At 43.6% G+C, this 13,363-nt stretch overlaps 1 protein-coding gene across 1 annotated transcript in view; it reads right to left on the reverse strand.

Moving 5' to 3' along the window:
* LOC140133023 (uncharacterized) overlaps nucleotides 1-13,363 on the reverse strand; it is a 137,184-nt gene that overhangs the window by 91,320 nt on the left and 32,501 nt on the right. Inside the window, exon 6 of the mRNA XM_072152567.1 lies at nucleotides 7,787-7,923. Within this exon, the coding sequence (XP_072008668.1) occupies nucleotides 7,787-7,923 (137 nt within the window). The remainder of the gene's footprint in view (nucleotides 1-7,786; nucleotides 7,924-13,363) is intronic.

The following is a 13,363-nucleotide window of genomic DNA, read 5'->3' on the forward strand; positions in this document are numbered from 1 at the left end:
CTCTTTGGTAAGGGTATCGGCTATTCGCACTTCTGCCTCCGGCACAGGCTTACCTGCAGCCTGTGAGGGTATCGCAGGAGGTGGACTAGCCAGGACCATCTCTGTATGCAGACTCTCTCTGTCTTTCCAGGCCTTCAACAGATTTACATGATAAGTCTGCTCGGGTTTTCTCCGTCCGGGCTGACGTATCCTGTAGTTCACCTCTCCTATTTTCTCTATAACCTCATACGGTCCTTGCCATTTAGCGAGAAACTTACTTTCGACAGTGGGGACTAGCACCAACACACGATCACCGGGACTAAAGCTCCTAACTTTTGCTGACCTGTTATAAACCCGGCTTTGAGTCCTTTGTGCCTCCTCCATATGCTCCTTCACTATGGGCATGATGGCCGCCACCCTGTCCTGCATATCTGCGATATGGTCTATTACACTTTTGTGGGGGGTGGGCTCTTGTTCCCATGTCTCCTTGGCTATGTCCAGGAGACCCCTGGGATGTCTGCCATACACTAACTCAAACGGTGAGAACCCAGTAGAAGCTTGTGGGACCTCTCGGATGGCGAACATTAAATATGGCAATAGTACATCCCAGTCCTTCCCATCCTTGTTTACCACCTTTTTTAGCATACTCTTTAAAGTTTTGTTGAACCGTTCTACCAATCCATCCGTCTGAGGATGGTACACAGAGGTGCGTAACTGTTTAATGTTAAAGAGCCTACATAGCTCCTTGGTGACTTTTGACATAAAAGGAGTCCCCTGATCTGTGAGGATCTCCTTGGGAAGTCCCACCCGGCAGAACATGGCAAACAACTCTTTAGCAATTAGTTTTGCCGAGGTGTGCCGCAGTGGGATGGCCTCAGGATATCGGGTAGCATAGTCCATGACTACCAGGATATGCTGATGCCCCCGAGCAGATTTAACTAAAGGACCGACCAAATCCATGGCGACCCTTTCAAAGGGTACCTCAATAATGGGCAGAGGTACCAACGGACTTCGGAAGTGTACCATGGGAGCATGCAATTGACAATCAGGGCAAGTTTCACAATACCTTTTTACCCTATCGTACACTCCGGGCCAATAAAAACGCTGCAAGATGCGTTCCAGAGTTTTTGTGGTACCTAGGTGCCCTCCCATCACATGCTTATGTGCAAGGTCTAACACCATCTGACGATATGGCTGAGGTACCATTAACTGCTCCCGGGTTTCCCCGTGGACCTTATCAATGCGGTACAATAACTCCTGATTTACCACCACTCGAGGGAACAACTTATCCGCACCTGGGTGCTGAGGTACACCATTAATCTCTACCACATTTTCTCTGGCGCGGACCAGAGTGGGGTCCTGGAGTTGTGCAGTACCAAAGTTGTCACGGGATACCTCCAAATCCGACAACTGCGGTCCTGTCACTACCTCCTCAGTTTCGCCTGCCATAACATCTAGGGGAAACATTACACTTCCATCTTCTGTGGCGGTCACCCCTACGGCAGGAACTCCAGAATCTGGGTCATCAGGCTCGGCTTCAGAGATCTGACCAGACAACACAGGAGAACAACCCCCCAACTCTTGGTTTCCCCGCCATAGAGTCCAGAACATGGGGAAGTCCCGTCCCAAAATAAGATCATGGGGCAAGTTCATGACAACCGCTGCCTCATGTGGCGTCTCTCCACAAGAGGTCTGGAAGTTAATAACTGTGGTGGGGTAGTCCTTTACGTCCCCATGGATGCACAGGACTCCAACTGTGCGCCCTGTGACCGCCTTGGGGTCTGTGAGTGACCCATTAATCAAGGTCACCCGACTGCCTGAGTCCAGCAGGGCCAACGCTGGATGCCCTGCCACAGTCACCCGGCACAGGTGGCGCACATCAGCAGAGTCGGGGCTAGTAGCTGTGTAGACAGGGGCAGCATAGAGAGAAACCCTTCTGGCGGAACTGCAGTCCATGGGCTCTGAGTAATTGGGGCAATGGGCCGCAATATGACCTGGCTCATGGCAGGTCCAACAGGTGGGAGCCTCCCCCCTCCTCCTCCCCTGGGGTACTTCCCGGACATTAGGCGTTGTCCTGCCCCGGGAATTTGTGGGTGACAAGACCTTCCGTGCCTTAAGGCCTGTCTTGGTATAAGGGGCTTTCTTTGTTAGGGCCTGAGTGGCACAAAACCTCTCCACCAACCCCACCAGCGCATCGGCATCAGACGGGTCCCCGTGTCCCACCCATTGTTGGATCTCACCCGGCAAGGCCCTCAGGAAACGGTCCAAAACAACCTTCTCGACCATCTGGGCTGGGGTTGATGTCTCCGGCTGAAGCCACTTGCGGACCAAGTGAACAAGTTGGTGCATCTGCCCCCTCGGTGGTAGCGCCTCCTGGTATCTCCAGCTATTCACTCTTTGAGCACGTAGATGCTGATCCACTCCTAGTCGGGCCAAGATCTCTGCCTTTACCCTGGAGTAGTCCCGGGCATCCTCCTCGCTCAGGTCGTAGTATGCCTGCTGGGGATCAGCGACGAGGAAGGGGGCCAACACCTCTGCCCAGTGTTGATGTGGCAACCTCTCTCGGGTGGCCACCCTCTCAAAGCCTGTCAGATAGGCCTCCACATCATCCTCGGCGGTCATCTTGGTCATAGCTTTGCGGACCTCTTTCCTGGCGTCCTTCACCGTCATTGCTGGGACAGTCCTTTGCTGAGCAGCGGTCAGGGCTGTTACCTGCTGGAGCAGCAATCTGTTTGTCTCTTGCTGCTGCACGTTGGACTAGACAAGCTGCTTGATTAACTCCTCCATGGCTGTGGCTTGCAGCTTCAGTGCTGTCAACTTCCAGGACATGCACTAGTGTATACTTCACTGCACTATGCCCGCATCCTCCACCATATGTGGGGAATTGCTCTGGTAGTTGACTGGTAGCAGTGCAGGAAGCAGTGACACACGCAGGTTTAAAAGTCCAACTTAAGTGTTTATTCACACTTGCAAAACAGAACACAAATTCAGCCTTGGCTTAGGCACATGCAAAAACATTATAAAAGTAATTCCTGCCCGGCTAGGCGCTGTCTAATACATTTTGAGGACCCTAGCTATCCGGGTACCAGGCTGCCTGGCACACGCTCTTGGCCAGCAGCAAGACAGGAGACCCTCAGTTACCTTTGCTGTGAGAATGCAATCTCGCTTTCAGCTCTCCAGGTAGGGCCTCTCCTACTGCTTCTGGCCTGCAGACTAAATCAGACCCTAACGAGGCCTGTGACCTGCACCTGTGGGTTATACAAAAGCCCAGGACCGAAGCCTGGGTGGAGTAGGAGTCCCACTACCAGCCTACCCCTACTCCATAATAAGCAGGCCCAGTACGGACATTACAAATGTGTCTGTGTTAGCTAGGCCAACACAGACAAAACAGACTATTCCTGCTTATCATGTCTGCATTAACCCTTGGGTTACTGCAGACAAACCCAGGGCTTTTACCACATGTATTTCATCTGCCTGTAAGACAGATAGCGGTTTTCCCACACAATACCTCTCACTTTCTCACAATATGAAAACATGAAATGTGTATATATAAAAATATGGATACATGAAAATGTGAAAAATATTTCTAATTGTTTAGTCGCATTATTCATATTATGATTTTTATTATCAGCATCTTTGCCATATTTTAAATGACGGTATCAATGAACAGCTCCTCCAAATAAAATTAATACCTTAACATCTCTATATACATAAATGTAGAAAACTATACGGGTGCAAATAATGGTGATGCTGATTCTTTTTTCCAAAAACCTGCACATTTTTAACTTTATAAAATTTTACAAAGTTACATAAATATGGTGTCACAATCATAGTGACACAAATAATAAGGGTGATTCTATATATATATATATATATATATATATATATATACTGAAAGGGGATGTGTTATATATCCTTAATATCAAACTCTGTAAGAAATTGGCACAACTGTATTTTTTTTCACAGAAGACTTCCCAGTAGATTGCATAGAATATTATAATATTAAATATTACTGCACTTCACAGAAAACAAGCCCTTATATAAATCTGTAGACAGAAATATAAAAAAGCATTTGGGTTTTGAAAGTGAGGAGTAAAAATAAAGAAATGCTAAAATGGAATAGGTTCTATTACCTTGAAGGGGACCTGTCAATCCTGAAAAATACTCCCACCAAAATAGCTCCCCCTCATCCTGTCCCCAGCCCCTTTATATTTATTGAATTTTTGTTAAAATGTGTGTGTGCATACTTAGTTTTAACGATCCGACCTCTTATAAAATAAGAGGTTGGATCGTCGTACGGTCCCCTAGCAGTCAGCCGACACAACCCCTTCATGCCCCTGTCAGTCAGGGACATGTAATAATTGCCAGCAGCATTGCATGTATTGCGCAATAGCTGCTGGCTCTATGCGATGCAGTGCACTGACAGCGGCCGCAGAGGGGTTTATTCACAACGCTGGTTGAATGTTCGGCCGGAGCTGTAAATAAGCCCCTCTGCTGCCGCTGTCAGCATGCCACATCGCATAGAGCCGGCAGCGATTGCACAATACAGGTGCTGCTGCTGGCAATTATTACATGTTCCTGACTGACAGGGGCATGGAGGGGGTGTGTCGGCCGACCCTCTCATTAATACGGCCGGCTACTAGGGGACCTGTACTACGATCCAACCTCTTATTTGATAAGAGGTCGGATCGTTTAAAACTAAGTTTGCACACACACATTTTAATAAAGATTCAATAAATATGAAGGGGCTGGGAACAGGATTAGGGGGGACTAATTTGGTGGGGGGATTTTTCGGGGGTGACAGGTCCTCTTTAACACCTTAACCACCTGCCTATTTTTCCAATTTTCACTCTCCCCCTTCAAAAATCTATAACTTTTTTATTTTTCCATGCACAGAGCTTTACCAGAGCTTGTTTTCTATGTAACAAATTGGGAAAAAATTCTAAATGCAGTGAAATTGACAGAAAAATGCATTTGTTCCATTTTCTTGTGGGCACTGTTTTCTATAGCTTTTACTGTGCGGTCCAAATGACACCTCCCCTATATTCTTTGCTTAGGAACTGCAGAGATACCAAATTTATATAGGTTTTGTTATATTGCAATATATTTAAAAGAATCAAAACCTATTTTTTAAAAATATTTTTTGCTATACAGGTCAATAGCTATTTTAACTTTGGTATATGGGCCTGTGCAAGGTGTTTTTGCGTAATGAGTTGACATTTTTATTGCAACTAATTTTAAATGTAAGGCCTTTTGCTCTCTTTTTATTCCAATTTTTATTAGTTGTAAAATGGTAAAAAAAGTGGAATATTTGGAAGCTATTTTCCATTATATTCCATAATCGTTTTTATACTTTGATGGACTGGGAATTTTGGGATGCAGAGATACCTAACATGTTTATGTATATTTATTTGTGTATCAGTTCTAGTGAATGGGGGTGACTTTTGGGTGTTTTTATTATTTTTTTTATTTTATTTTTTTTATGTTGCAGGCCCCTAGGGCACTTGAACCATAGGGGGGTCTGATCGCTCCAACCATAAAATGAAATGCTACTGTATTTAGGTATACAGGGATTTTTCTACTGGCTCAGTCACTAATAATGTATCACCCATTGGTAAGGGGATAAGAAATTAAAAATAACTTGGTGACTGTATTCTCCCGTAGGCAATAATTCAAAAAATCTTTTTATTACTCGATTCTATATGCAATCTGCACAGTGACAATGAGGCCCATGTTCTGGCCTAAGACTGGGGCTTTTGTGTTAATCTGAATCATCTACCCTGCTGGCAGGAGGTGCACAGAAGTCTTAAGAGGTTCTGACCTCTTATTAATTATGCCACATCCCAAGCATCAGAATTGAAATCTACTTCAGAACATTTTAGTTTAGTTTAGTTAAAATCTGTTTTTCTTGTCCAGGCCCTGGCCTGCCTTGATCTCTAAAGGTTAGAGAGGAAATAGGTGCTATTTTTGTATTACATGCCAGTATTCTAGCTTGTAAGGTATGAAATATTAATCCAGAGAAATCAGACAAAAAATAATAATAATACATGTTTTAATCAGATACTTTATTATAGAACCTATTCTCAATGCTTCAACAGGGTAAAATCTGTGCAAAACACTATTGTAGGGAGATGCCATGCGCCATCACTGTCAATACCTTTGTATGCTCTATGCAGCCTAAGTCACACTGTAACTGTAACTCTTGGATGCTCTATGTGAATGTTCTGTAGCCCCAAGTAACAGTTTGAATTTATACTGGTTTTCTTCTGCTCTTACAAATTTAGTTTTAAAGAGAGACATATTCAAAGTAGACAATTCAGACAAATGGAGCTCGTAGGTAAATATTTCAATATGAATGGTTTAGCATTAAAGAGATATTCTCATCTGGAATTCACAATTAATTCATTTGCCATACATATATATTTCTTGCATGTTTGGATGTTATTTAAAAAATATACCTGTGATATAGTTTCCCATAATACATTCAGATGGCTCCTTGGAAACTGAGGACATCTGTTCTTGGATCTGACCATCGCTGCAGGAAAGGTTGCACAAAAAACAAGTTTTATTTGCATATGACATGGCCAAGAGTTACTGTGTATCCCCCATTAATCCTCTGGTAATATACACATTTAGGTGGTCAGTCTCAATAGCAGATGCCACAGCTGGAAGAGTGTGTGGTGGTTGTATCCAAGGACAGCTGTCTTGTTTCTTAGGAACCATAAGACTACAATTATGGGAAATTATCTTCCCACAGGTACATATTTTTTAATAACAAGCAATTGAAGAAATGTTTATATTTGGCAGATGAATGTGAATGCAAAATGGGAGACTAAAAACACAAATAGGTAAACTGAACTCCACAATTCTTTAAGTTCAAAATATTTCAAAATCAAGGATGGAAGAGTGCAAGAAACGTGTTTCAGTTATAATAAATGAATGTGCTTTGTTTGTAATAAAACTAGCTAATTAACAATGTATGTTATCATTGACCAGGGCTTTGGAAATAGATGCAGATCAACATTTATGCAAGGAAGCAAATGCAATCTTGCAGAATTAAAGAGCCTTAGAATTATTTGTGCTGTTTAAATGTGCAGGGAAGGAATTGCGTTAGGAAATGAGGCAATCATCCAGAACTCTTCATTTCTTCAGTTACTTAATTAGAAAATGAGTTCAGTCTAAGGAAGGGAAAAGATTAGTGTTGTGTGGTGAAATTGCTAAACGTATTTTCAATGTGAATGAGTTTTAGATGAATATATGTATATTTATTTTTGTTATATTCTACAGTGAGTGACATGATATCTTTCAAGGAAAGGAAGAAGTGCAAACCTTACCTACACAACAGTGGCATCATATAATTACTCATCGATCATTTAGGTATGAAACAAATACATGAAAATAATGTAGTTACACTGTAACATAACAATACATTTGATTATATATATTCATAATTAATTCTAACTATGGAACATTTTATAATACTAGAATCAATATTTTCTATATTAATTTATTATAAAAGTTGATGGCTATGATACCAATTCAAGATCCTCATCACAAAAAAAAATACAAAAAACTATTTAAAGAAAAAATTGTCAAAATGTTGTATGACCAAAAATGTCCTTTTTAATCCATTAATGCTATCATAAATTGTACCATAAAATGTAAATAAAATATTACCTTTATTAACTAGCTTTTTTCAGTCAAATAGCCTTAACCTTTTGTACCTAGTTACAGTATTTCAACTACTTGCTAAATAAAATTGAAAACAAATGTCACTTGCCATTACAGTACTGACGACTCATCTTACCAAACTGAAAATCGATACTTTTCCAGTTCATCCAAGTAAGAAGTAGTTGTAGAGTATTCATCTGTTAGCTTATCTTCACTTGTTTCAATTTTTGGGACCCACTGAAATTGCTTTTCTGTGGAATTTTTCTCCTTTTTCTTTGAAAATAATGTATTATACAAAAAATAAAATTATTGACATGCTATTCAAAATTAACAAAAAAGCATTGTTGCTAAAAGTAGCATTCAACTGAAATTATTTTGTTGTTCACATGTTATTAAGAAAGGTGGTAAAAGGAAAACTATGGCTCCAGTGCTACCTTAACCTGTTAAGGACCAAGCCACTTTAGGGGTTGCCAAGCTTGTTTTTTCTTTAAAATTTGCCCTGTGTCATTATAAGTTGTTAAAACCTTATAATGCTTTAACATATCAAGATAATATTGAGATTGTTTTTTCATCACACATTGTACTTCAACCTAGTGGGAATGTATGCATTTACATTTGCTGAATGCCTGCCTTATGTTTTCAAGGTTTTTCATGCATCCTCTCATTTTTCCAAGATGTTATGGGGCTTAGAATTGTGAGTGCATTTTTTCACATTTTTATAAAAAATGCCAAAACCTATATTTACAGGCACCTGATCAGATTTTAAATGACTTTGAGAGGGTAAAACCCTTTAAATTATCCCAATGTAGAAACTACACCATTCAATGTATGAGAAACCAACTTTAAGAAGTTTGCTTCCCCTTTAAGTGTTTTACAGGGGTTGAAACAAAATGGAGGTGAGATTTACAATTTGTAATGGAGGATCCTGACCTGCCACGTGAGTACTTGGCATTGCTCCAAAGACACCGCAGTCACCAGGAATGCAGTGTCTATGGGGTTAAACAGTCAGGAACTTGAGTATCGCGATCCCAGCTGTTAGTGTGAGAGCCTTGTTTCTGAGCCCAGTTGATCGCCGAGACATACATGTATGTTGGGATGCAGCAATGGACTGCATTTCTCAACGTACATGACTGTCTTAATGTACCAAGGAGTTAAATAAGGCAGGTTCCTTTACGTCAAAGTCTGACTTACAAAAAGCCTAGTGACATGATATGGGATAATAACTAAACCAGTAACCTTCTTCTATGTGGAGATTGCCTTTGCAGGCCACCATATGCCTATCTAAAGCTATTAATGCTATTATTGTGGGAGATTAAAATTATTGCTAACTCCTTCTTTCATGACTTTGGTGCTATTGGCTATTGGTGTTGCATGTTACATAAAGGTCTCATTCACACAAATATAATGGGGACTGCGATCACAATTTGAAGCTGGATCACGGTCCCCATAAACATCTATGGCAGACAGATATGTCCAAGTCTGTGTAGCGCTGCATAATCTGTGTGCACTGTATAATTAAAGGAATTATTATTATGGTGCCTGGCCACCGTGCTGTGAGCATGAACTGTCTTATCCCACTGTGACCGTACATAGATAATATAGGACATATACTATGTCTTTCTGTATTACGGCACCAGCTGTTAGTCTTTCTATAGCGAGGGGGAGGGGTGAGGAGCAGCACTCACACCTCTTTCTCCTGCACCCAGCTGAATGCTTGGAGCATTTGTTCGTGTGCATGTGGCCTAAAATAGATAGCATCATAGTGCCATTTCCTGCACAGTCAATAGTAAGAGGACACTTTGCAAAGATCAGCACTGTGACCCATATTCTTTGTATTGTTGTAAGTCACATTCCCAAAGTGATAAATGTTGCATTTGGAATAACCCCTTTAAATGAAAAACACATTGGGGTCATTTTTAATAGTTAGGACATTTGTGCAAGTCTTTTTTTGGTTATTAGGGGTTTTGAACTCATTATGAATTTTTCTAAGAGGTTGATATATCAGGCAGCGGAGTCTGTGGGGTTCTTGCAACTTTTTATTAAAAAGTTGCATAAACGTCTCAACTCTTCTAAAGTTTTCCCTAAACCTGATTGGGACATGAGATAATTTGTGACTTTTTGACCACGATTTGCGCCAGCAGCATTCATCCACAGATATATGAAGCGCAACACACGTAAATTCCTGCGCGGTTAACCTTGTACACTAGATACAGCAAGCAGAGTTCTATATAAAATATGTAACAAAGATACATACTACTATGCTTTTTTATGCTTCAATGACCACACTATACCTGTGGAAACTAGAAGATGAGTATAATAAAATTACATAGAAAATAACATTCAACTGGAATGTTAAAAATTAGAATGAATATAATGAATGTCATTCTATTACTGGACCCATTAATTACACTTAGTATGTATATAAAATAAATGTGTAATGGGAGATCGTGCATATGTGAATGAACTAGCTAAAAAATATATGTAACATCTGCCATGAATTTTCTCTCTATAGGTGGTATAGTTCAGCATAAAGATATTTATTAATATGTACACCTTCCTATTAACCTCAATTCACAAACCTAGAAGAAATCCTCATGGTGGCCTCTCTAACTACACAATTTTTAAAAACATATTAAGCTCAAATACTGAATTTCTTGCTTGAAGTTTTGGGTACATTTTAGGTAATTTTTCTTGTGAAGTGTATCCAAAAATGACTAATGAAATCTTCGTAAAAGACAAAAACAGAAAGCAATTAGAAGCAGGCTCAATGATTGCAAACATAGCCAACGCTAAATGGAGAAATGACAAAATACCTTGCGCATATACAGGCAGTCCCCGGGTTACATACAAGATAGGGTCCGTAGGTTTGTTCTTAAGTTGACTTTATATGTAAGTCGAAACTGTATATTTTATAATGGTAGATCCAGACAAAATAATGTTCCTGTGTGAAGATAATTTCTCATAAATACTGTTCCTTAGAAACGAGACCAGCTTCCTCGGATACGACCACCCCACACTCTGGCAGCAGTGGCCAGACATGTGCTATTGAGTACTCATTCATTGGGTTCAGCGTTCATTACCACAGGACGGCTGTGGGATATTCAGTAACTCCTCGAACATTTAATATTCAGGAACTTTTTGTTTCCTTGTGCAATCACTTGAGCAGAGGTGGCCGTATCGAAGGAGTCAGTCTTGTTTCTAAGGGACCATATGACTACATTTCTAAGAAATTATCTTCACACAGGTAAAATTTTTTTAATAACATCTAATTAGAAAGAAAGAAATGTATAAATATGTGTCGCAGTTACCCGTACCCGTGCCTGCTGCCGCTGTCCCTGCTCCCCCGGGCCTGTACTTACCTCTCCGGGTTCCAGGCTGTGGTCTTTGTCCGTCTGGGCCATGCACTCCCGCTGTTAGGGCCCACGTGTGACAACTCTTCTGAATTTAAAGGGCCAGCATCCTCCTAATTGGCGCTGGCATTCCCGGCTCTGCTACATCGTCTGACGGCTCCCAGCATCCCCTGCCGGATCTTCAAGTCTTTCCACTGAAGAGGAAGCCCTCCATGTTTCCTGCTCGTTTCCAGACGCCTCTGTGTTTCCTGTGCGTTTTCAGATGCCTCCGTGTTCCCGTGTTCCTGTGGCATTCTGGTGTTCCTGTGGCATTCTGGTGTTCCTGTGGCATTCCCGTGTTCCTGTGGTATTCCTGTGGCGTTCCCGTGTTCCTGTGGCATGCCTGTGTTCCTGTGGCAGTCCTGTACTCCTGTGGCGATCCTGTACTCCTGTAGCAATCCTGTACTCCTGTGGCAGTCCTGTGTTCTTGTGGCAGTCCTGTTTTCCTGTGTCGGTCCTGTGTTCCTGTGGTGGTCCTGTATCCCGGTGGCCATCCTGAGGTCCTGCCATCCCGAGGTCTTGCCTACCCAAAGTCCTGACAACCCGAGGTCCTGCCTTCCCGAGGTCCTGCATTCCCTGTGTTTCTACCTTGGGTGCCAGTGTGGGCCTAGTCGCACCCGTGGAGCGACCTGGTGGCGCCCCACCGCACCAAGACCATCCCGCTTTGCAGCAGGCTCTGGGGAAGACCAGGGGTCTACTTAGACATCGCTCCCAGGTTGCTGCTAGTAACATCATCCCCTGCGGTGGTCAAGGAAGTCCACTAACTTTAGCCTCAAGAGACTATCCCACACCCCCGTGCGTGACAGTAAGATCCGGCCATGGACTCCGCCAAGGTCATGTATCCTGCTAAAACCATGGACTGTGCCAAGGACCCACTCCAGCTACTGGCTGACCTTCCAAGCACTATCGCCCAGCAGTTTGCTGTCCAAAAAGAACTCCTGGACAAACTCGCTGCCACTCTTCGACGGATGATTGCCTCCCAGCAGCAGGCTCCCACAACTCCTCCTGTTGCTCCAGTCACCCTGTCATGTTTTCTGGCAGTAGAGTCTGGACCCAAATTTTTTATGCCTAACAAATTTGATGGCAATCCAATTTTTGCAGGAGCTTTGTTGCCCAGTGCTCGCTGCACATTAAACTGATGTCCTTCCAGTTCACCACCGAACACTTTAAGCTGGCATTTGTTTTCTCTTTGCTCTCTTAGAGGGCCCTGGTCTGGTCTACCCCTCTGTGGGATAGTGGTGATGCAGATATGGCTACCTATAGCTCGTTTCTGGAAAAAATCTGGTCCATGTTCAAACAACGTTAAGTCTGGCTTCCATGCTTACCCTGTGTATCCCCGGTGTTCCCAGTGTCTCCTCTGGCCTTCCTAGAGGCCGCTCCAGAGTCTCCTCCGGCCTTCTCAGAGGCCACTCCAGATGCCGGTGTGCCAAGAGCCATCCAGTCACTGGTGTGCCAAGAGCTGCTCCAGTCTCTGGTGTGCCAAGAGCCGATCCAGTCTCCAGAGCCCCAAGAGCTGCACCAGTCTCCAGTGTGCCAAGAGCAGCTTCAGTCTCTGGTGTGCTAAGGGCTGCCTCAGCCTCTGCAGCTTTCCCGTGCTGCCCCAGTGGCGCCCCAGCCTCCGCAGCTTTCCAGTGCTGCTCCAGTGGCGCCCCAGCCTCCACAGCTTCACACTGCTGCTCCAGTGGCTCCCCAAGAGTCACCCCAGCCTACGGTTCCCAAAGGCCACTCCAGCCTCCGGCCAAAAGACGTTCTAGGCATCCTCAAGATATCCTCGGCTGGTCCAAGCACCACATGGTTAGTCCTGTCTTCACTGTTCCTGCTCTCCTCCTCAGGTGTCTCATCATCAAGAAGAATTGGAAAGAGGAAGAAGAGGAGGCTGAAGAAGAAGAGAGGTCCTAAAGGGGGGTACTGTCACGGTTACACCCGCAATCCTCGGTACAGATCATGGGTGCACCCATGCCTGCTGCCGCTGTCCCCGCTCCCCCGAGCCTGTACTTACCTCTCCGGGTTCCAGGCTGTGGTCTTCGGCCAGGCCGAACGCCTGTTTTGTCTAGGCCGCACGCTTCTGCTGTTAGGGCGTGCCTGGGATTACTCTTCTGAATTTAAAGGGCCAGCATCCTTCTAATTGGTGCTGGCATTCCTGGCTCTGCTTCATATTCCGCCGGCTCTCAGCATCCCCTGCCGGATCTTCTAGTCTTTCCACTGAAGAGAAAGCCCTCCATGTTTCCTGTACGTTTCCAGACCCCTCCGTGTTTCCTGTGCGTTTCCAGACGCCTCCGTTTTCCCATGTTCCTGTGGCATTCCCGTGTTCCTGTGGCATTCCC

Source organism: Engystomops pustulosus, chromosome 5 (genome assembly GCF_040894005.1).
Source record: "Engystomops pustulosus chromosome 5, aEngPut4.maternal, whole genome shotgun sequence".
In the NCBI taxonomy this organism is placed as follows: Eukaryota; Metazoa; Chordata; class Amphibia; order Anura; family Leptodactylidae; genus Engystomops; species Engystomops pustulosus.